The 22,153-nt window shown below is 32.9% G+C and overlaps 1 protein-coding gene across 1 annotated transcript; it reads left to right on the top strand.

Moving 5' to 3' along the window:
• Positions 1-5,075: 5,075 nt before the first annotated feature.
• On the top strand, positions 5,076-10,306 carry LOC133190071 (adenylate kinase 2, mitochondrial-like). Its single transcript, XM_061325543.1, has 5 exons — positions 5,076-5,173; positions 7,886-7,931; positions 8,874-9,064; positions 9,457-9,624; positions 9,872-10,306. Exons 1-5 carry the CDS (start codon positions 5,105-5,107, stop codon positions 10,097-10,099), a joined length of 702 nt encoding a protein of 233 aa, XP_061181527.1. The 5' UTR covers positions 5,076-5,104; the 3' UTR covers positions 10,100-10,306.
• Positions 10,307-22,153: the final 11,847 nt, after the last annotated feature.

Raw genomic sequence — 22,153 nt, 5'->3', positions numbered from 1 at the left:
TGAAAAAACTACACGATGTTAGACGACATGCAATGTTAAAGGTCTACCAAATATATTTACTCGCAAAATACTTGAAATGTTTTTGTTTTTAATTGATAAAAATAAAGCTGTATTTCCAGCATGTCTTTCTTTCTTTCGATGAATTTATATACATTTTTTTTAATTTCAATGATAATGGCATAATTTTTTAATCAAGTGTTTTTCTGTACAACTTTGTACAGTGACTATCAGAATTTCGGAGTGTATCAAAATCTGATTTTAATCAGAATGCTAAGGGACGATGCCTATTGAACAATCTGGAAATAAACCAGACTGTCACTCTTTGTCTCCAGGCTGTCAAGACAGCTTAAGGAGGAAAACATAATTTGTTGGCCAGACTACCTGGGACACCAAGGGACAATATGCCTTTGAACAGTCTTCTGCCAGTATGGACCCAATCTAATTAAAATTAGATTTTCGAATCCGCTACCACTTCTCAAACCATCAGTCTGTCGACATAGCTTTCAGAGGGCAAACATTTACATGTATGTTAGCCTGATTGGTTCAAAGGGCTGTATGGTGCCTATTGAACAATATTTCTCAGTATGGACTAGTGTAGTGGACATCATATAGGGAACTTATACTACATCGCTGGTGAGCTAGCTTTTCTAGTAATGCGGTAGATAGTCTTCCTCTATTTTAGGCAAATTAAGCAAGGCAACTATTAGTCATTTCAAAGTGTAAGTACCCTCAGGTAGTGCAGATTCACGTTTGTTCAAATTATGTTTAGAATAGCCTTGCTTTTCAGGAGAAGACGTTAAAGATTTTCCCTCTGTATTCTAGTACATGCATTTGTAAATTTTGATCCCCGATTTCAGTCCTACGCTAACCCCAGGGTCCATAATTTAAAAAAAAAAAATAATGAAACCACTCGACTAAGGAATGTTTGCATGCATATGACTATAATTTAATGTACGTGACCCGGCTATTCTTGAAAAGATTTAAATTCCCTGCATATTCTAATGCAAAACCCAGATCCTAAAACTACAGAAGCATCCCCTTGCTGTCTGGATTAAAATAAGTCATGCTTCCTTTGGTTAAAGTGAGGCCACAATATATTGGTCAACGTTTTCACGAGAGTAAAGAATGAAAAATCATTTTAACATTTAATTCTGAAGACCAGCAGGGCCAAGGTGACCTTTCTTGATAATTACCATTTGTAGATCTATATCAGGGCAGTCATATCCTGCTCGCCCCCTCCCCTTCAAAAGTGGGCAAAAAATATATCAGCTGAAAAATCCTAATTTCTAAATAGTGGTAAGATTGTATATCAAAGAACTTCACTATATCTGTAGCATACTCATCATTAATAATTATTAATTAAGGCGACTATTTAAGAAATGAACAACGTTTTTCGGTGAACACGGTGTTATGAACAAGTGATTAGTACGTTAGGGCGTCATGGTAAATAATTGTGTCTGCTGAGCTTTTAAGTTATGTTCACTGAAACAACGTTGTTTATTAATTCTATTTGCATCTATTCTTTTATATTGATTTTGACGTAAGAATGCTTTTATAAATCATGTTAAGAGGTGAAATCGATTTTGAAATAGATACGAAATGAAATTTCGCTTTGTCTGAACTTAAAACACCCATTCGTGAAGAGTTATCGTTCTTTGTAACTATATGCGTAAAAATTTACAGATAATATTAGCAACTCTTTAATTTGGAGAAAGTTTTATTAAACAATTACATACACTAATCAATAATAATTTTAGAAATTTAAATACATCTCGATCAACAATTTTAATCATTTTGATTTTTCCCCCACAGGATTTCATTAAAGTTATATATGGCGTATCTGAGCTAAAAAATAAAAATACGAGATTGAGTGTAGATAAACATGATATATGTTATTTACATTCAAATTAAAAATTCCACCGATTTTGATCTTGAATAACCTCATGTTTCCATAGATAAATTGATTTTAAACTGTGTCTGTTAATTAAATGCGGAGTCGGTAAATAAATCGGTTATTGTTTTAAAATTCTAATATCTTTGAAACATTATTGACTTAAATTGTGTAATTTACAGGAAAGTCCTATCTTTATATAAAGTAATAAAACAAATAGAAAGATCTTTTTAATTTTAGTTAGTCTAAACTTATATATATATATATATATATATATATATATATATATATATATATATATATATATATATATATATATATATATATATATATATATACGCCATATATAACTATAACTTTATAAACTCTAATTTATCCTTTTGCACAAGCTTTCATATTTATGTAATTTTACATAATTTTTTAAACGAAATTTAGTGTTGCACAAGCTGGAGCTGTGCGAGTTGTCAGAAATGAAATGCAATCGTAGCACAAATCGTTGCATTACCAGGTTCACAAAAAGAGAAAACAGAGAGTATGCCAATATGTAAATAAGACCAAGTTATGGTTTTACTAGCTGTAGACCTCTCCATTTTTTTTTTCACCTGAAAACATCAGATTATAAAAAAATCGGTGAGGGTTACATTAAAGCAGCTAGAATTTGTTGTTTTGAGAGGATTTTTCCTATGATATATTTCAATGTAACACTTTGATTTCCCATTGTAGCCCACCCTACCCTGGGGGTTATAATTTATACAAACTTAGATCTACACTTAGTATATGTACATGTACGTATCGCGGATATACTGCGGCTGCAATAATGTAGCCCTCTCCGATTTTTTTATTTGATGTTTTCTGGAGAGGAGTCATCTCCCCCCTCCCCCCAAAAAAAATCGGAGAAGGCTACATTATTGCAGCTAAGTATACGTAATGCTCAAAGCTTTCATATAGGTATGTATGTTTCATCTTTTCTGTGGTTCTTGGCCGGAAGTTTTTTGAATGTTGCCATAAAATATTTCACTAATTGTTAATTATCTCCCCTTGAAAGAGGACGTGACCCTTTATTTGAACAAACTTGAATCCCCACCCATGGATGCTTTGTGGCAAGTTTGGTTGAAATAGACCCAGTGGTTCTGGAGTCCGAGAAATTGAAATTGGAAAGTTTACAGATATTAAAACAAAACACGCGCATGGGCAGATCTGGAGGAGGTGTCAGGGGGTCCATACCCTCCCCCTCCTTGATAATGAATTATAAGAGTTATTGAGAAAAAACAGTGGCGGATCCAGAAGTCCATGTGGGGGGGGGGTTTAGGGCCGAGGGGGGAGGGCATGGGAGGGGGTGTCTCCCTCCCATAGGTGGGGGTTCGGGGGGCCTCCCCCGAGAAATTTTCTTTAAAAATGGCTCGAAATGGTGCATTTTCCAGCATTTTAGATTGAATTAGTTAGTTCTTGGCCACTTTTTTTCTAGTTGTTTTTCAAGACCGACCTACCAAATTTTCAAGAAATTGAACAAAAAATTAAAATTTTGGGATTATTTTTAACTTCCATGTTAACTTGAAAAATGAGAATTTTCTAAAGAAAAAATAAAATGTAAAATCTGATAAAATTAGAAATATCCCCATTTGCTATATAATATCCAATTCTTCATTTTAAAATGCACGTCCAACACACTGTCGCATGTGAAGCTTTGTCTACTAAAATACAACTGCATGATGTGCAATTTTCTAACACTTAGAAAATTCGAATTCTGTGTAGAAACCCTAATTACTCTTTTCAACTACTTGACTATACGTTCATATAATTTGCAATATAAACAAATAATGATATTTCATATTGAAGAATAAATATAAATTATTTTGGGAAATAATTGGAATTATTGCTTATTCATGGGGGGGGGGGTAATTATAATTTCTAACATAAATGCACTCTTTCATTCTTTTTTTTTACCCACTTACCTGCCCAATGTTTGAAAAAAAAGTCTTGAAAAACAATCAATAAAAAAGTGGCCAATTCTTGTTTTGACAGGAAATCTAATTTATACGTATCAGTTTTACCACAATTCATTATACAAAGTTGTAACAGTTAGTTGGGTTTTATTCAACATCATTCAACTGTAATTTAAAAAAAAAAAATGCAGATCTTTTGCTTTTAAAATTGCATTGTAACTTCCATCTACAAAAGGAATACTTTCAATGTGCTTTTTGGTACAGATCACAACGTATAAAACAACTAGTATACGTCCCTGATGTATTAATTAATTTTTTTTTCTCTGTTAAATAATAATCACAGTTTATTCACGTAGTTCAATAAAGTTACATTCAATTATCGCAGAAAGAAGAAAATTCTAGAAACTATATTACTTTAGCAATACCAAAACAAAACCGTAATATAACTATGTGCAGTTTTGGTTGTTAGTGTATGACCTTGTGTCAACCAGGCCCGTAGGAAGCAATTTCAATTCGGGGGGGGGGGGGGGGCACAACCATACATTTTCAGTTGAGGGGGCACTATCTACTACCAAAAATTTCTTGACAAGCAAAAAAAAAAAAAAAAAAAAAAGGTCATCAGACGTCTTTATTGAGGGGGCACAGACATATAATATCTATGTTTTCTATAGTAATATATATATCGGCAAAATTATTGGGGGGGGGCACGCCCCCCCCCCCAATTCCTATGGCCATGCGGACTATCATGATCTCTGTACAGTACTGTTGATTACCTGTATATTGTGTGCGCTCAAGCGGAAAGGGATTTCATATGGTGGCTGTATATTTCACCTCTTTGTGTAAAACAATGGGCTTGGATAGAGTCACATTTATGCAATATATTGTTAAAATGACACAAAATGTCTTGTAAAAAAAAATTTTTTTTGATCGGGCGGGGGGTTTTTCCCGAACCCCCCCAAACCCCCCTGAATCCGCCACTGATTTCTATGTAAAAGTAATGAAAAATGACCTAGGACCCCCTCCCCCTTAGGGACATTTTAAAAACGCTAATTAAGGAGCGTCATCAGAAGGGAAAAAATGACTTATCTGGATCCGCCCCTGAGAGGGCAGACGGACGCCGGACACTCTTCAATCAGAAAAACTCACTTTGAACCTTTTCGGGTGAACTGAAAAAAAATCCCCCCCATAGCGATCTTTGATCCGCCAATATGTTGCACGTGTAATGCTTGCGCCTGCTCGACCTTATGTACTTCCGTTTGAAAGTGGACAGATGCCTCCCGTGTCAGGAAAAGTAAACGCCGTATTATTAGGGCCACCTGGCTCTGGAAAAGGCACCCAGGTAAAACATGCCTTCGTAATAAGAATGATCTGCAATTCTGATTACTTGATTACAAATGACAAGACGTATAGAAATCATATTTTTGTACATGCGGTATGATTCGAATTTCCTCGAAAATTGCCATCTAACGTTAGCATCATTGCTGATTACATCAGCATCACAATATTTCATATTGTCCAAAAAATCATATTTTGGTACTGTAATAAAACAAATATTTGGATATCAAATCATGAAACACTGAAAGAGCAAAGTTTCACAAAACTTTATCAGGTTGGGACCTCCTCTAACTCCAACCCCTGCTTTTATATTGTGACATATACACATGTCACATTATAATAGCAGGGGTTAGAGACAGAGGAATCTCGGATTAGTTGAATAAGTAACTGTGTCTAAGCCCTCACCACAGTTAGAATACATCTCATATAATTTGCAGTGTAGGAAATCAGAACGGATCCGCTTCAAAGTGATATTGAAGAATACGAAAGGAAATACACTGAAAAAACTACCAAATCCTTTTTGAGCTTATGTGCACAGGTACTTGGGTATTGGTTTATAAATATGTATGTACCTTATTGATGTGTAAAAAAAAAAAAAAAAAGTATCAATAAGTAGTGTTGTACCGATATAATCAGAGAATATCGATTGTCGACAAAAAAATGCTACCGATTCCGATGATCGATTATTATTTTTCATAATCGATCATCAGAAACATACTTACAATCTGGAATACAATCCGGAATGATCTGTTCCCGGTTTAAAATTTATTTCTTCGTAATGAAAGAAAAATGGCGTCTTATTTGTAATAAAGCCAACTAGCACAAAGCAGAGGTGATTAAGAACCAAAAGGTCATATATAGAGAGTGTAAAAGAAGCAAAACAACAAAGAAAAACAATATATTATATATTTTATATATTCATGTTAAAGAAATAATATGAAATACTTGTAATAGTCTGCTTTTTATATACAAAACTATGGCATCCAATTATAATCGGTAAAATTGCATCAGAAGCAGTAACCAATTCCAACCGATGATCGATTATGAAAACTAACCGATGTCCCATCACTATCAATAAGGTACATACATATTTATTAACCAAGACCCAAGTACCTGTGCTTATGTGCAGTGTATACCTTCTATCCTAAAAATAATCCATATAAAGAAAAAAAATTAACTCATTTTTCTTAACTTTTTTTTCTTGACGCTTTGAATTTAATGCCATGTTGAAATTCAGGTATCTCTGGATCATAGTAAACATGTACTTTAATTAATAAAAGGATTATTTGCCCATGTTTATTTTGCTACACACATAAAACAAATTCTATTGTTAAACCTGGTCTGTAGGACAATATAATTTTAGTGATGGAAAGTTCTTTCTAGTTTGGACCATGCCCAAATATGGGATATAATAGCCTGTTTGGGATATTTTTTATTATATCATATAGGAGCAGGGTGTATAATTTTGTGACCTCTGTGCTCATGCACTGTATCTTTAGTGTTTAAAGCAGTGGTTAAAGATCTGTAATTACAGGTAAATTTCGAAATCTCGAACACGGATATCTCGAATACCCCGGATATGTCGAAGTAAGGCCGCGGTCCCGACGAAATTTGCTTTATAAATGATCAAAATAAACCCCTCTATGTCGAACACGGTAATGTCAAATACACCAGTTATCTCGAAGTAAAATTGTGTACCCATTCATTAAAATCACTTGCGTTATCTCGAAGTCAGGATAATTTTCCGCTCTGATGATCAATCCGTTGGGTAAACTGAACAGCCACCTGTCTGTCACGCACGGGTTACCTGTGTTCCTGTGATCAACAGATAATAGCGCGATAATAATAGGAGGTGTATGTATGGCTTACCTTGATTTTAATTATGCAAGCCAAAGGTTGTGTGTATTAGTCTTATGTATATGCGTGGATGACACGTTGTTTTGTAGCTGGGGTACATTTATCTTGATAATCGCTATTTATGCTATATGTAATATGCGCGCTTGCATAGTTTATGCATATGAAAGCGAAAATTATAAACATCAAAGTGAAACAAAATTCTATAATTTAATGCAATTAGAATTTATTTTTCCTGTATGTGCATACAGAATTTACAATCATCAGTACACACCATCATGTGAGCGTGTGTCGCAGTGAAAACATGCTATAGTGCCCTGTGATTCAGTGTTAAACAAAAGTTTCTTCTTTTGCATTTATTTTCATTGTGGTAAAATCTTTTCTTTTAACTGATTATACATGTATGAACATGTTTTTACAATAAAAAAAAATTGAATATTTCGTTTGCGTTATTCTGACTGCAACCGGTTTTAAATTTACAATGCATAGACGATATCCGGTTATGTATACATGGGAAACGATGCTAGTGGTTGATTTGCCGGGTTGTTAAAAGGATTATACAACTGTGCATATTATACAAAGTAATGTTCTGTGAATTATAAAGAGGATGTTAAAATCTTTTTAATGCTAAATACATGTACATGTATATTAAAGAAAACGTATACAGAATTTCAAACAAGAAGGAATTTGACATGTTTCTACTATTAAGTGCATGTTCACTGCACTAAGTTTATTTGAAGTTCATTAGAATTATAACCCTCGATATGTCGAACCCACGGATATCTCGAAGTTCATCAACGGTCCCGTCAACTTCGAGATAACGAAGTTTAACTGTAATACTGATTATGCATTATTTTCATAGGCACCAAAGCTGGTAGATGAATACAAAGTATGCCACCTTTCAACAGGTGAGTATCATTATATTGCATTGAAAGTAGCACAGTTTTAATGAACTACATGCATTCAAACAGGTTCATTTTTTCATTGAAAAATTTACATCAGCGTCATGCAAGTCACAGAATTGGCATGTTTTTGTACACCTTACACATGTTCTTTTGATTCAATAATTGCACCCTAAAACTTGATTTCTGTGGCAGATGCATTAATTATTCCTAATGGCCACATACAGCATCTAGATCCCTTTTTTCCCGAATGGTTTAAACACTCACTATACTATTTCAACTACCAATATTCTTTGAAAACATGGTAATACATGTAATTAATTTCATGAGCATAATATTTTCATGAGCATAATATTTGTTGTTGAATTTGGCTGAATACATATGCATGGTAAATATAGTGAAATCTACAAATATAATTTTCTCTTTGATTTTTTCCAAAGAATAATATAAGAAACATTGAACTGACTCTAATTTCGCTATTCCAACAGATTCTGTGCTGAAATTTGTAATTTATAAACAAATATAGGATGTTGATGATCATAAATTAAGATTCGACCATTTTCAATTAATTTTATGGTTCAATTTTTCAAAATTATAGAATTCTTGTTGTATAGAATTTGAACTAAATTCAGATATTTTGGACAAATGAGTTGATCAAGTTATGTTTCAAATTTGAGTATAAAACTTTTGAGTGAATTTTTATAAACTTGAGGCCCTTAAATGTTCAGATATCTTGAGTTTTGCTTGATCAGGAGTATCAATCATGCCAACCTAGACTCACATTGTCTTACTCTGAAAAATATGGAATGCATGATCATCCAGATTTTTTCAGATCAGAGAGCTACATATGTACAACCAATATTACCCCTAAAGTTTAATCTGAAACAGAACTCCAATTGAATAGCTTCAATACTAAACTAAATTGCCTTTTTTTTATACACTACTTAGGGGATATGCTTCGTGCAGCCATTTCTTCTGGATCAGACCTTGGGAAGAGGGTCAAGGGGGTGATGGACAAGGGTCAGTTAGTGAGTGATGATCTTGTGATTGAAATGATTGACAAGAACCTAGATAAACCAGAGTGTGCCAAAGGCTTTTTGCTGGATGGATTTCCTCGAACAATTAAGCAGGCAGAGGCAGTAAGTATAAGCTACAATTCAGGTATTACTATGGTAAAAGCTAGCTGTCATTGTGTATAACAAAGATATCTGAAATAACTTGGAGCCAGAGTGTTTGTATAATGTATATGAAATAAAACGTGGTTAGTGTGAGCACACTCTTAATGAGTGCACACTTACAGCAAAGTGATTTTTATTCCCCCGAAGTTTAAAAATTTAATAAACTTTCAGAATATAGTGATTACATTTAAAAAGAATGAAAATTGTTCATCCTTTGCATTTGGTATGAGCTCATTTTACTGTATTCATCGATTTATCATTTTTTTTGTTTATGCTTCTCTCATAATATTAATCAAGAAAGATGTATTTTTGTTAATTTGTAGCAAAGTGCAATAAATTTGATATCATTTTAGCTCGATAATCTGCTGGAGCAGAGAAAATCAAAGCTGACTGCTTGTGTAGAATTTAAAATTGACGATTCTTTACTGGTGCGGCGCATCACTGGACGTCTAATTCATCCACCCAGTGGAAGGTCATATCATGTTGAATTTAATCCACCCAAAGTACCAATGAAGGATGATGTTAGTTTTTTGGGTTTTTTTTTAACTTTTTGACAATACATTTTCCAAATTAATCAAGTTTTGTTAAAAGTATTTTTGCAGCATTATGTTGCTCTGAATTTTATGAAAAAAATTCTTAAATTGCTTTATGCTCTGGAAAATATTTTTTTTGTGTGGAAGTACTGACTTTTTTTCTTATATTTGATATATCCTTATATAAAACATGTATGCAATATAGAAACTGTAAACAAATTAAATACTTTAACAGCTCACAGGAGAAGCTCTTATCAGGAGATCAGATGACAATGAAAATGCATTGAAAAAGCGCCTTGAGTCCTACCACAAACAAACTAGCCCTCTCGTCGATTACTACAGCAAGAAAGGAATACACACTGCCGTGGATGCCAAGCAACCTCCTAGTGTTGTGTTTGCTGCCATCCAGGCAGCCTTCTCAGGGAAAGCACAAGATAAATTACGACTTCATGGACAAGGATAATAGTTCAAAAATTAGATTTTAAATTTTTGTAATGACAATATTTAGGAATTTCTAGAAATGGACTTTTAAAATTTACCTTTGATCCTCATTTATTTCAAAGCAAATTCATTTTGATCATGTCAATGGTGAGTTGATTTCACTTTCCTATAATTTTGTGATACCATATCATCTTTGTTAATTTTCCAGGTTTTACTTAATATGTATGTATGTATTATGTACATGTAATTTTCATTATAATCAAGATTGCAATAGTCATTCATGTTTAAAAATGATGAATAATTTATTTTCCTGAAAGAAAATCTTAATAAGCAAGCATTATTTGTGGCTTCTTTTTATTGTCCTGTACTTGCATGGCAAAGTGAAATGAGGGGATATCATTAGGGCTTGTCCCTTCATAAGTCAATCGCACTGGAAAAGTAAGCATTAAGCTTCTAATCTCAGGGAAAAAAGAAGATTGGTAATGATTTTCTTAGGCATGGTTTCTGAACAATGTTTTCTGTCATGCAAAAAGAGTTTAAAGTCTTAAAATTATACCCCTGGATTTGAACAATTGTGAGCAAAATTATGATATTAAATAATTTAAAAAAATTGAAAAGCCTAAAAAAGTAGAAAAATTGATTTTGTAGCAGGCTGGCCTTCTTTTATACTCCAATAGGTTTTCAATACACTTAATCAAGAATCGGTAAATTGTCATCACCTGGTCATTCAGTATTTGTAAACACCTAAAACATAAACTTCATTGGTTCTTGTTTATTCACACAAGTTTCTGTGAGTAGTGGAAGGTGGCTGTACTTATATTATGGAAGTTTTCTTATTAAAAATATTAGATAAAGGTTACAAGGCAAAGCTAAAAAAAAAATATAAATGCACTTTGTGCAGTTGAGTTTCATATCAAATATACATGTAGGTACAGTAAGAAGCAAAAGTAGTAATTTTTATGATGATCAGTGTTTACCTTAAATATCCAAAAATATAGTACAGTAAAACATGCTTATAACCAAGTTCTGGGAAAGAGCAATTTTGCTTTGTTTATAAACGTAATTTGTAATATCTGTTAAGTTTATATATTTTAATGCCACTGAGAATGAAAATCACATCGCTGTAAGCATCAATTCATTATAAGCATGTTCACTGTAAGTGTGATTTCCTGTATCTGTATGAAGCAAGATTGCAGTACAATGCACCTTGTTGGACTATCAGTTTCTTTGGAATGAACCTCCCAAAAAAAATTAAAACTGTAAACTCGGCCACAGAAGCAGCATGTTAAGCATGCTTTGTAGTTGGAATCCTCAGATGTATTTTTGGTACAGGTAGGGGAATGTTCCTTCTCAAACTTGAAATGCTGAGGCAGGGGATACAGAATGAGCCCATCTTAGCTTCATTTATGTATCAAATAAGGTGGGGGAACTCTTACTCTACCTAACATTTTTCATCAGAGATTTATTTTCTGTGGAACTGATTAAGAATTGGCATGTTTTTATACTGAAATACTTGTTATCATCATTAGGTTTAAGTTGTCGGGATGCCATGTCAACAAACAAGTAATCTGTACTGGTACATACCATAACACAAGGTATGGACTTGAATATTCTTCACAAAGATTATAAATATCTGAGGTTGATGGTTTCATTTGTCTTTCAAAATATCTCTATGTGTTTCTGGAGTTAGCTGGTTAAATGAGCATTTTTTCTCCAATGCAGACTTTCCAGCCAAAAATCAGCCATTCAAGCTGCTTCATTGCTCTAAAAATTCTTAGGAGAACCCTTCAAGATTAGACTTGCACTAGACAGTAGGGTTGGATACCGTTAGGGATGAACGTTACGGTACCATACCAGTATTTCTTAAATGATACGGTACTTTTAACAATACTTTGATCTATCAATATATTTGAAAGAACAATGTGGTTTTAGCATGTTCAGTTTGTATGATTATAGATCATGCCTTTCTAACATTTGTGTTTATTTAAATGTTTTTATAATAAAGGAAACTAGTTATAATTGTAACGGGGACCGTTACAGATGTTCCCCAAACGCTCCCCAACTCCCTTTTGGTGACTTTTTTCCTGTAAGCTTCATTAAATAAGGCAATGAAGTATATTGGTCATTTTTTGCATTTCACGCGCGCACACGTGCATGCATGTGCAGGATGACCAAGTCATCCCGTCTATACTATATATGCATCTTTATATTCTCAGTATCAAAACATTTCATCAAAACATATATAAGTTCCGGCTAAATCAAGCATATTGGTCATCTTAGCATTGCGCGCACGCGCACATGCATGCATGTTCATAATGACCATGCCATTTTGTGTACACTTATAATATGTCTGTTAATTCATAGTATCAAAGCTTTTCATCAAAAAATATAAAAGTTGCGGCTATATTAAGTATATTGGTCATTTAACACATTGCACGCGCGCGCATGTGCATGCATGTGCATCATGGCCAAATCATCTTGTCTACACTTTTAATATATATATATATATATTCTTAATATCAAAGCTTTTCATCAAAAAATATAAAAATTACGGCTATATTAATTATATTAGTCATTTAACACATTGCACGCGCGCGCACGTGCATGCATATGCATGCATGTGCATGATGACCATGTCATCTTGTCTACTCTTTCTATATATATAAATATTTTGAGTATCAAAGCATTTCATCAAAAAGTATAAAAGTTACGATATTATCAAGTAAATTGGTCATTTTACGCTTTGCGCGTGCGCGCACGCGCACGCATGTGCATGTTGACCATGTCATCTTGTTCACACTTTTAATATATCCTTATATTCTGAGTATCAAAGCATTTTACCAAAAAATATAAAAATTACAGCTATATCAAGTATATTGGTCATTTTACCCATTGCACGCGCACGCACGTGCATGCACGTGCGCGCAAAATGACCTTTGTTCCGCAAATCTACATAACATGCCTATTAACCCTAAAAAGGTTTTAACTCAATTGGATGAGCAGTTTCCGAGAACACTCGCGGACAAAAAAGTACCGGAGAAGAAATAAGAAGAAAAAAGAATAATAATAATAACTAGATACTTATTGCCTAGGCAATAACAGGTCTTCCGTTTTCTTGACTTCTTCAAAAAAAAAAAAAAAAAAAAAAAAAAAAAACAATCTTGCCAATAAGATTACTCTAAATAATTAACAAAAGTCATCTCAAGGCTTCCAAAGATATATAAATACAAATAATAACAAACGGAATTACTTTCCTGTTTTCTTTATGTACTTCGTCATGAAAGAAAGTGCTCCAAACGAATAAAATGTTCATTCTACACCTTAATTATTCACAACTGATCCTCCCTAAAAGTTTCCATGAAAAACTACTCATGTTTGAGACAACTTCCGGTTTTTCGGTTTGCACTTCCGGTGATAATAAATTGCATGGTTATGGTTTATCTAACATGGGCATTAGCCAAACATTTTTGTAAAAAGAAAAAAAACTGTAACAATTCACTTTTCTGCATCGCTTCCTGTCACGACCGGAAGTGACGGCAACGTACGATTTTTACATGATGTAGATAAACTGAGGACTGACTATCAGTTCTGAAAGTTTTAGACTTCAGCAATGTACTGTTTCTGAGCAATTTGGTAAACAAAATCTCAATTTGAGGACAGAAAAACACGCGACCGGAAGTGCATTTTCCTAAGATGATTAACGTCACACTAGACAATTGCAATCTCAATAACATATATAAAAATCTTTTCAAAAAACTTTATCTATAAGCGATACTTTTGGGAAAGATAAAAATCCCAATTACATAGTTTTCTCTTATAACCGGAAGTTGTCGTTTTTTTGTTTCCAATGAGACCAACACATATAGAAACTGTGAAAGAGATTCAATTATATGATGCAAGTTTTATTTCAAAAGAGAAAAGTTGAAATTTTTTATTTCTTTGATCACTTCCTGTGACGACCGGAAGTGACGGCTGACGCTATTAACCCAAATGGTTTTGCCTACTCCTTAAGTTCTATTACTCCTATAAGTTTGGTGTCTTAATCTCTTACTGTTTTTGAGATCTCACTTGCACAAATTCTTATTTTGCGGACAGTAAAACACGCGACCGGAAGTGAATTTTACCAAGATATTTGACGTTACTCTAGACATTTGCAGTCTAAAAAATATATTAAAAAACCATTTCAAACACTTAATCTATAAGAGATATTTATGGGAAAATAAAATGCTCAAATTATGTAGTTTTTCGCTTTTAACCGGAAGTTGACGTTTTTGTTTCCGGTGGGACCAACATATTTCAAAACTGCGAAACAGATACAATAATGCCATGCAAGATTAAATCCAAAAAAGAAAAGTTGAAATTTTTGATTTCTTTGATCACTTCTTGTGACGACCAGAAGTGACGGCTGACAAATTTAAACATATTCTGCAAACATACTTGTTATGATCTATAATCCCTGAAAGTTTGAGGTCTTAATCTTTTACCGTTTCTGAGATCTCGTCCGGACATGATCTCTTTTGAAAAAACGGAAATTGGACATATCTGACGACCGGAAGTGAATTTTGCAAAATCCTTAAAAATGTTTTTAGTTTATTTTATTTTTCATAATTCCTGAAAGTTTCAAGAAAATCCATAGAGCCATCTCTGAGAAATCGCTTGGACAAAAAACGGGAAAAAAATAATAATAATAATAAACAGTAGAATCACTATAAGGTCTTCCGTCTGAAACGGAAGACCTTAACTAGAAACTCATTGCGAGCAATGAGAGGTCTTCCGTCCGATTCTGAAAATAAAAGCAAAAATTCACTCTGAAAAAGTGATAAAAGAAATTCAGCGTGAAAATCCAAGAAAGCTAACCATTAACCATTCACTTTTTTGCATCACTTCCTGTCACGACCGGAAGTAACGGCGATACAAGATTTTCTCACGATTCAAATAAACTGATGACTGACTATCAGACCTGAAAGGTTTAGACTTCAGTCGTTTACTGTTGCCAAGCAATATTGTGAGAATAAATTCTAATTTTGAGGACAGGTAATCACTCGACCGGAAGTGAATTTTATAAAAAAATCTCTGCAAACTTTTTCAATCAAAAAGATGAAAACATACATAAAACTCCTAAAAGACTCTCTATTAACCCTGTAAATCCCAAAGAAAAATATTGAAAAACAAAAAAGTTGCAAATTTAACATTTTTGAATTCACTTTCGTTTGCGACCGGAAGTAAGAACGACGAAAATTAATTGTCGATAAAAATATCTACATTTGATGCTCTATCACCTCAGCAAGTTTCATATTCATATCTTTAGCCATTCTCTGTTGATACTGTTTACTTTCATTTATTCTTTATGTATTCAACTTTTTATTTCATGTAATTCCATATACAGGCATGTCCATGTAATCTTTTTCTGCACTTCTATATACTTCTGCATCAGACCATTTGTCTACTACGAAAGGTTGATCACGATACATTATTTCGCGCGAAATGTCACGGGTAAATATTCGCGCATATCCTTCGGAATGTATTTTCTATTGAATGGTGATGGTTTCAATGAAATTTCAAAATGTATGTTCTTATAACCTGAATATCGAGCTTGAGAAAGTATATTTATCATATTGTACTTATTATATATCGTATGGATAAGTAACACTGAAGCAGTGATTTAGGTAAGATTTTCTACAAGTTTTATTTTCCTGTTTACCCCCAAAGTGGACTATCCCGATAAGTTACACATTCATGGGAAGACTAGAATGTTTCACCCAAAAACATGTCTCGTCCTGCGACGGTCAAGGAATCTGATACCATTTATGTTCAATAACAACATCTTTTAGAAAAAAAATATTTAAATCATTTTCATTAAACAATCTTTAAAAAAATGGTTTTCTTATTTCTGTTCATTTAATATGACACAAGCCTGCATGGGGAAAAAACAATGGCCACGTAATAATTACTATATATTGATTGCTTTAGTCAGGCAAGTTTCTTGAAAAGCTTTTACTTATAACAATGGTTTAGGATCAGTTTTTCCGTGGTGTAAAACAAAAGGTTGTAGTTATCGCATTTCCACTTGTAGTCATGTTTTTTTTTCTACTTTGAGATACAGACAAGAAAAATTATAGTAGACGTTTGAGGAAACCCCGGATTAAAACTCTATTGCGAAACAGAATTGCAATGTAATTGTGATGTGACAATCCAACATTTCCTTCACATTTCTTTGATCCTTATGGTACTTTCATTCAAACAAACGCTCGGCTGACTCCGTAAATTCTGACCTACTTATCGGAGTTTACAGAGACAGCAGCCATTTTGGACCCGCTTCAAATTTAGAAATGCGAATATCTAGAGTTTGGATTGATCAATTCTAAAATAAATTATATATAAAGCATTTTCAGAAGAGTCTCTATTAACCTTATTAAAATAAAAGAAAAATATAGAAAAACAAAAAAGTTTAAAAATACGACTTTTTTAAATTCGCATCCGATAACGACCGGAAGTATTGACGACGCACAAAAAGGTGATTCCCCTCATCTAGAAGACATAACCTATCATCTCTAACAAGTCTCCAGTTCATATCTTAAACCATTTTTGAAAAAAAGGGGGGACAAAATTTCATTTTAAAATCAGAAAACTGTCAATAACTTGGCACCAGAAGCGAGTTTTCCAAATTTTCCTTCTGATGAACAAAGTTCATTTGACGACGCATAATTCCTGAAAGTTTCATTTAAAACCACTGAATAGTTTTTGAGAAATCGCCTGCACAAAATTTTGGGGAAAAAAATAATAATAATAATAATAACTAGACTCTTGTTGCCATGGCAACAAAAAAGTCTTCCGTTCTTCTAAATCTGTGAGAATTTGTTTTTTTTTCTGTGTAAAAAACATACATATCATATTTACTGTGAAAGAAAAAAAACTGGGAAAAAAGTCCTTTCAGTACTTAAGGTACTTTGATTTTCATTATCAATCTTGTATAATACCTATAAGAGATATACGTATATCATTAGCAATTTAAAAAAAAATTGTTTGCAATCATTTCTAAGACAAACAAACAGACGAACGAACACCGTACTATCATAAACTTCACTGTGTGTATGTTTTGGCATAATTGTGTTGGTGTTATAAAAAAATATAATGAATTAAGTTAGTATCACATTAAACGTAAAGTCACTGAGTTTTGTAAAGTTATAATATCAAGATTTGACAGCATACCTATAAGACAGATTATTCAATTACAGTAATTCTTCAGCAATCGATTGATTGATTGATTGATTATACGTATGTTGTTTAACGTCCCTCTCCAGAATTTTTCACTCACATGGAGACGCCACCACTCGCCGGTGGAGACTGTAAATTTTTGTCCTATGCTTTGGCACTTATCGCAATTGAGCAGTGGGGAATCTTTTTTATGCCAGCACCTTCTGCGACAAGGGACCTCGATTTATACGATCTCATCCAAAGGACCGGTTTCCACGTCCCACAATCGAAGTTCATAATACCGAGATATTTTATTTTTTATTTTATTCTATTTTTTTCACAAGTTTGTTGCATCAGATTTACTTAAAGATCATACTTCAATATCATTTCGAACTCAGGCTACTTAATTGCAGTGCATACAGCGTCAAGTGATTTTGATTGACAGGTCAACACACGTGCACTTCGTGTGATACTTTTTTAGCTGAAAAATATACAGGATGTGACCATGACTGACTATGAAATCAGAAAACATTTAATAAAGAATGGGTGTGACCGATATAGAACTAATTTTTGCTCTATGTAAATGAATAGGAGGATCGGGATTAAGAGGGAATCTCTCTCTCTCTCTCTCTCTCTCTCAGACGTAAATTGAACATTTCATAATGACAAATCTACCATTATAGAATATGAAATTCTGTATACATGTAAATGGTAATTATATATATTCACATGTTCCAGATTTAAATCTAAAACGAATATATAATTCAAATACCTAGCTGCACGAGCGTCTCCAAATATTAATATTACTCAAGACGGGGGAGGGGGGGGGGGCTTCAAAGGAATTAGATAGTTTTATGTTTTATGAATTATAAGGAAAAGTACGGACGTCAGTTGCATGAACATAATTATATATCATTGCATAAAATTGTGTTCATTCAGGTATACTTATCCCACATATCAACAGACCTGTGCAATTTTTTTTCATGTTTTTTTTTTCAAAAGAAACATATAGCGTACCATTATTTCACACAGAATCGCGTTTTCACATTTTTTTTTTTTTTAACTCTTTGAGTATTTCACAAGAATCCAAGAATCGTCTTTTCGCATCTTTTATAATTCCTTGGGTATAGAGAGTATAAATCATGTGTCATAAATAATTTAAATAACTTTTTATCAAATTTACATGTAATAACTAAATCTAATCTATAGATTGATTTCCTTTCTTTTAAGTGGCATATATCAATTTATTTATAAAGGCTTTAAAACAGTACTGTATTACAATTTTCTATCGCTCAATTCCTGTTTGAGTGTATGCAATATTTTTCAATATCGATCGGAAATCGGGATAATTTCGCATTCAAATCATAGAGAATAATAAATCGTCTGCATTATAGAAGGCTTATAACTATCGTATTCTGAACTTACTATACGAGATAGATAAAATTGCATGCATGTCCATCACTATAAATGTATATTCAGTGCTTATAATATATTTACTTGAATTAGGTACCTAGCATATATATTAATTTTTTTTTTAGATATATTCATGTGTAAATCAATTAACTGTCAATACAGACTTACACTACACTGGCAACTTCAATCTTTACATGCACTGGAAGCGGTAACCAACGTACTCTTAAATTTTGAAGAGTGAATATAGAACGTCTAAATATTTTGATATGGAGAGTGTATATGTCTCTGACGTCATCAATACTATTTCCGCCTTTATCTCGAAAGTTCTATTCTCACTTACAAGTCAGAGTTATCTTTCTTTGCTCATTGTCTACACACTAGGTAAATAGGGAAAATGAGGGTACCGAAAATCTGCGAAATGTGGAATCTGATTTCAAAACAAATTATATATTTAGTATTTGTAGAATAATCTCTGTTATACATAATAATATCTTGAAAAAATATAAAAAAACAAAAAAGATGAAAATTGACCAAACACAAGTTCACTTCCGGTTCGGACAGGAAGTACCGGAAACACAGGAAAACAACTTCGAAACAAAGAGAATGTCATGATCTAATACCCCTGTAAATTTCACATCTTTACCTCAAACCGTTTCCGAGAAAAATTCCGGACAAAGGTCCATTTAAAAATTGGAAATTCGGCCGTAACTTAGGACCGGAAGTGAATTTTTCAAAAAAGGGAATTTTATATAAACTTCATATATCAGCCTACTATCATGTGAAAAATTGTGAAAATCTATCCAACCATCTCTGAGTAATCGCGCTCACAAAATTTGGGAATAATAATAATAATAACTAGACTCTTGTTGCCATGGCAACAAAAAAGTCTTCCGTTCTTCTAAATCTGTAAGAATTTGCTTTTTTTTCTGTGTAAAAAACATACATATCATATTTACTGTGAAAGAAAAAATAACTGGAAAAAGTCCTTTCAGTACTTAAGGTACTTTGATTTGTATAATGCATTTATAAGAGATATACGTATATCATAGAGCAAGGATAATTAGCAATTAAAAATGTTTGCAAACATTTCTAAGACAAACAAACAGATGAACAAACACCGTGCTATCATAAACTTCACTGTGTATATGTTTTGGCATAATTGTGATGGTGTTATTAAAAAATATAATGAATTAAGTTAGTATCACATTAAACGTAAAGTCACTGAGTTTTCTAAAGTTAAAATATCAAGGTCTCACATGGAGATGCCACCACTCGCCGGTGGAGACTGCAAATTTTTGTCCTATACTTTGGCACTTATCGCAATTGAGCAGTGAGGAATCTTTTTTATGCCAGCATCTTCTGAGACAAGGGACCTCGATTTATACGATCTCATCCAAAGGACCGGTCTCCACGTCCCACAATCGAAGTTCATAATACCGAGATATTTTATTTTATTCTATTCTTTCACAAGTTTATTGCATCAAATTTAATTAAAGATCATACTTCAAAATCATTTCAAACTCAGGCTACTTAATTGCAGTGCATACAGCGTCAAGTGATTTTGATTGACAGGTCAACACACGTGCACTTCGTGTGATACTTTTTAAGCTGAAAAATATACAGGATGTGACCATGACTGACTATGAAATCAGAAAACATCCAATAAAGAATGGGTGTGACCGATATAGAACTAATTTTTGGTCTGGATCGGGATTAAGAGGGAATCTCTCCTCTCTCTCTCTCAGACATGTAAATTGAACATTTCATAATTATAGAATATGAAATTCTGTATACATGTAAATGGTAATGTTATTCACATGTTCCAGATTTAAATCTAAAACGAATATATAATTCAAATGCCTAGCTGCACGAACGTCTCCAAATATTAATCAAGACGGGGGGGGGGGGGCTTCAAAGGATTGGATAATTTTATGTTTTATGAATTATAAGGAAAAGTACGGACGTCAATTGCATGTATATGATTATATATCATTGCATAAAATTGTGTTCATTCAGATATACTTATCTCACATATCAACAGACCTGTACAATTTTTTTATCATGTTTTTTTTTTTCAAAAGAAACATATAGCGTACCATTATTTCACACACTCTTTAACTCTTTGAGTATTTCACAAGAATCCAAGAATCGCCTTTTCACATCTTTTATAATTCCTTGGGTATATAGAGTATAGATCATGTGTCATAAATAATTTAACTTTTTTATCAAATATACATGTAATAACCAAATCTAATCTATAGATTGATTTTCTTTCTTTTCAGTGGCAGATATCAATTTATTTCAATCTGATTAAAATCAGATCCTCGATGCTCCTTTTTTAACGATATGCCGCTTAAGCGACATATCGTTAAAAAAGGAGCATCGAGGATCTGATTTTAATCAGATTGAAATTTATTTATAAAGGCTTTAAAACAGTACTGTATTACAATTTTCTATCGCTTAATTCCTTTTTTGAGTGTAATATTTTTTAATATCGAAAGTAAAACTCGGAAATCAGGATAATTTTGCATTCAAATCATAGAGAATAATAAATCGTCTGCATTATAGAAGGCTTATAACTATCGTATTCTGAACTTAATATACGAAATAGATAAAACTGCATGCCTGTCCATCACTATAAATGTATATTCAGTGCTTATAATATATTTACTTGAATTAGCTACCTAGCATATATATTAATTTTTTTTAGATATATTCATGTGTAAATCAATTAACTGTCAATACAGACTTACACTACACTGGCAACTTCAATCTTTACATGCACTTGAAGCGGTAACCAACGTACTCTTAAATTTTGAAGAGTGAATATCGAACGTCTAAATATTTTGATATGGAGAGTGTATATGTCTCTGACGTCATCGATACTATTTCCGCCTTTATCTCGAAAGTTCTATTCTCACTTACAAGTCAGAGTTATCTTTCTTTGCCCACTGTATACACACTAGGTAAATAGGGAAAATGACGGTACCGAAAATCTACAAAATGTGGAATCTGATTTCAAAACAAATTATATATTTAATATTTGTAGAAGAACCTCTGTTATACATAATAATATCTTGAAAAAATATTAAAATACAAAAAAGTTAAAAATTGACCTAACACAAGTTCACTTCCGGTTCGGACAGGAAGTACCGGAAACACAGGAAAACAACTTCGAAACAAAGAGAATGTCATGATCTAATATTCCTGTAAATTTCACATCTTTACCTCAAACCGTTTCCGAGAAAAACACCGGACAAAAGTCCATTTTAAAATTGGAAATTCGGCCATAACTTCGGACCGGAAGTGAATTTTTCAAAAAACGGAATTTTATATAAACTTCATATATCAGCCTACTATCGTGTGAAAAATTGTGAAAATCTATCCAACCATCTCTGAGTAATCGCGCTCACAAAATTTGGGAGGAATAATAATAATAATAATAATAACTAGACTCCTGTTGCCATGG

The sequence above is a fragment of the Saccostrea echinata genome, unplaced genomic scaffold, assembly GCF_033153115.1.
Source record: "Saccostrea echinata isolate AGI-Se365-2 ecotype Australia unplaced genomic scaffold, CSIRO_AGI_Sech_v1 ptg000020l, whole genome shotgun sequence".
Classification (NCBI taxonomy): Eukaryota; Metazoa; Mollusca; class Bivalvia; order Ostreida; family Ostreidae; genus Saccostrea; species Saccostrea echinata.
The sequence above is the reverse complement of the archived record's forward strand: the minus strand, read 5'-3'. Positions and strand labels throughout refer to the sequence as shown.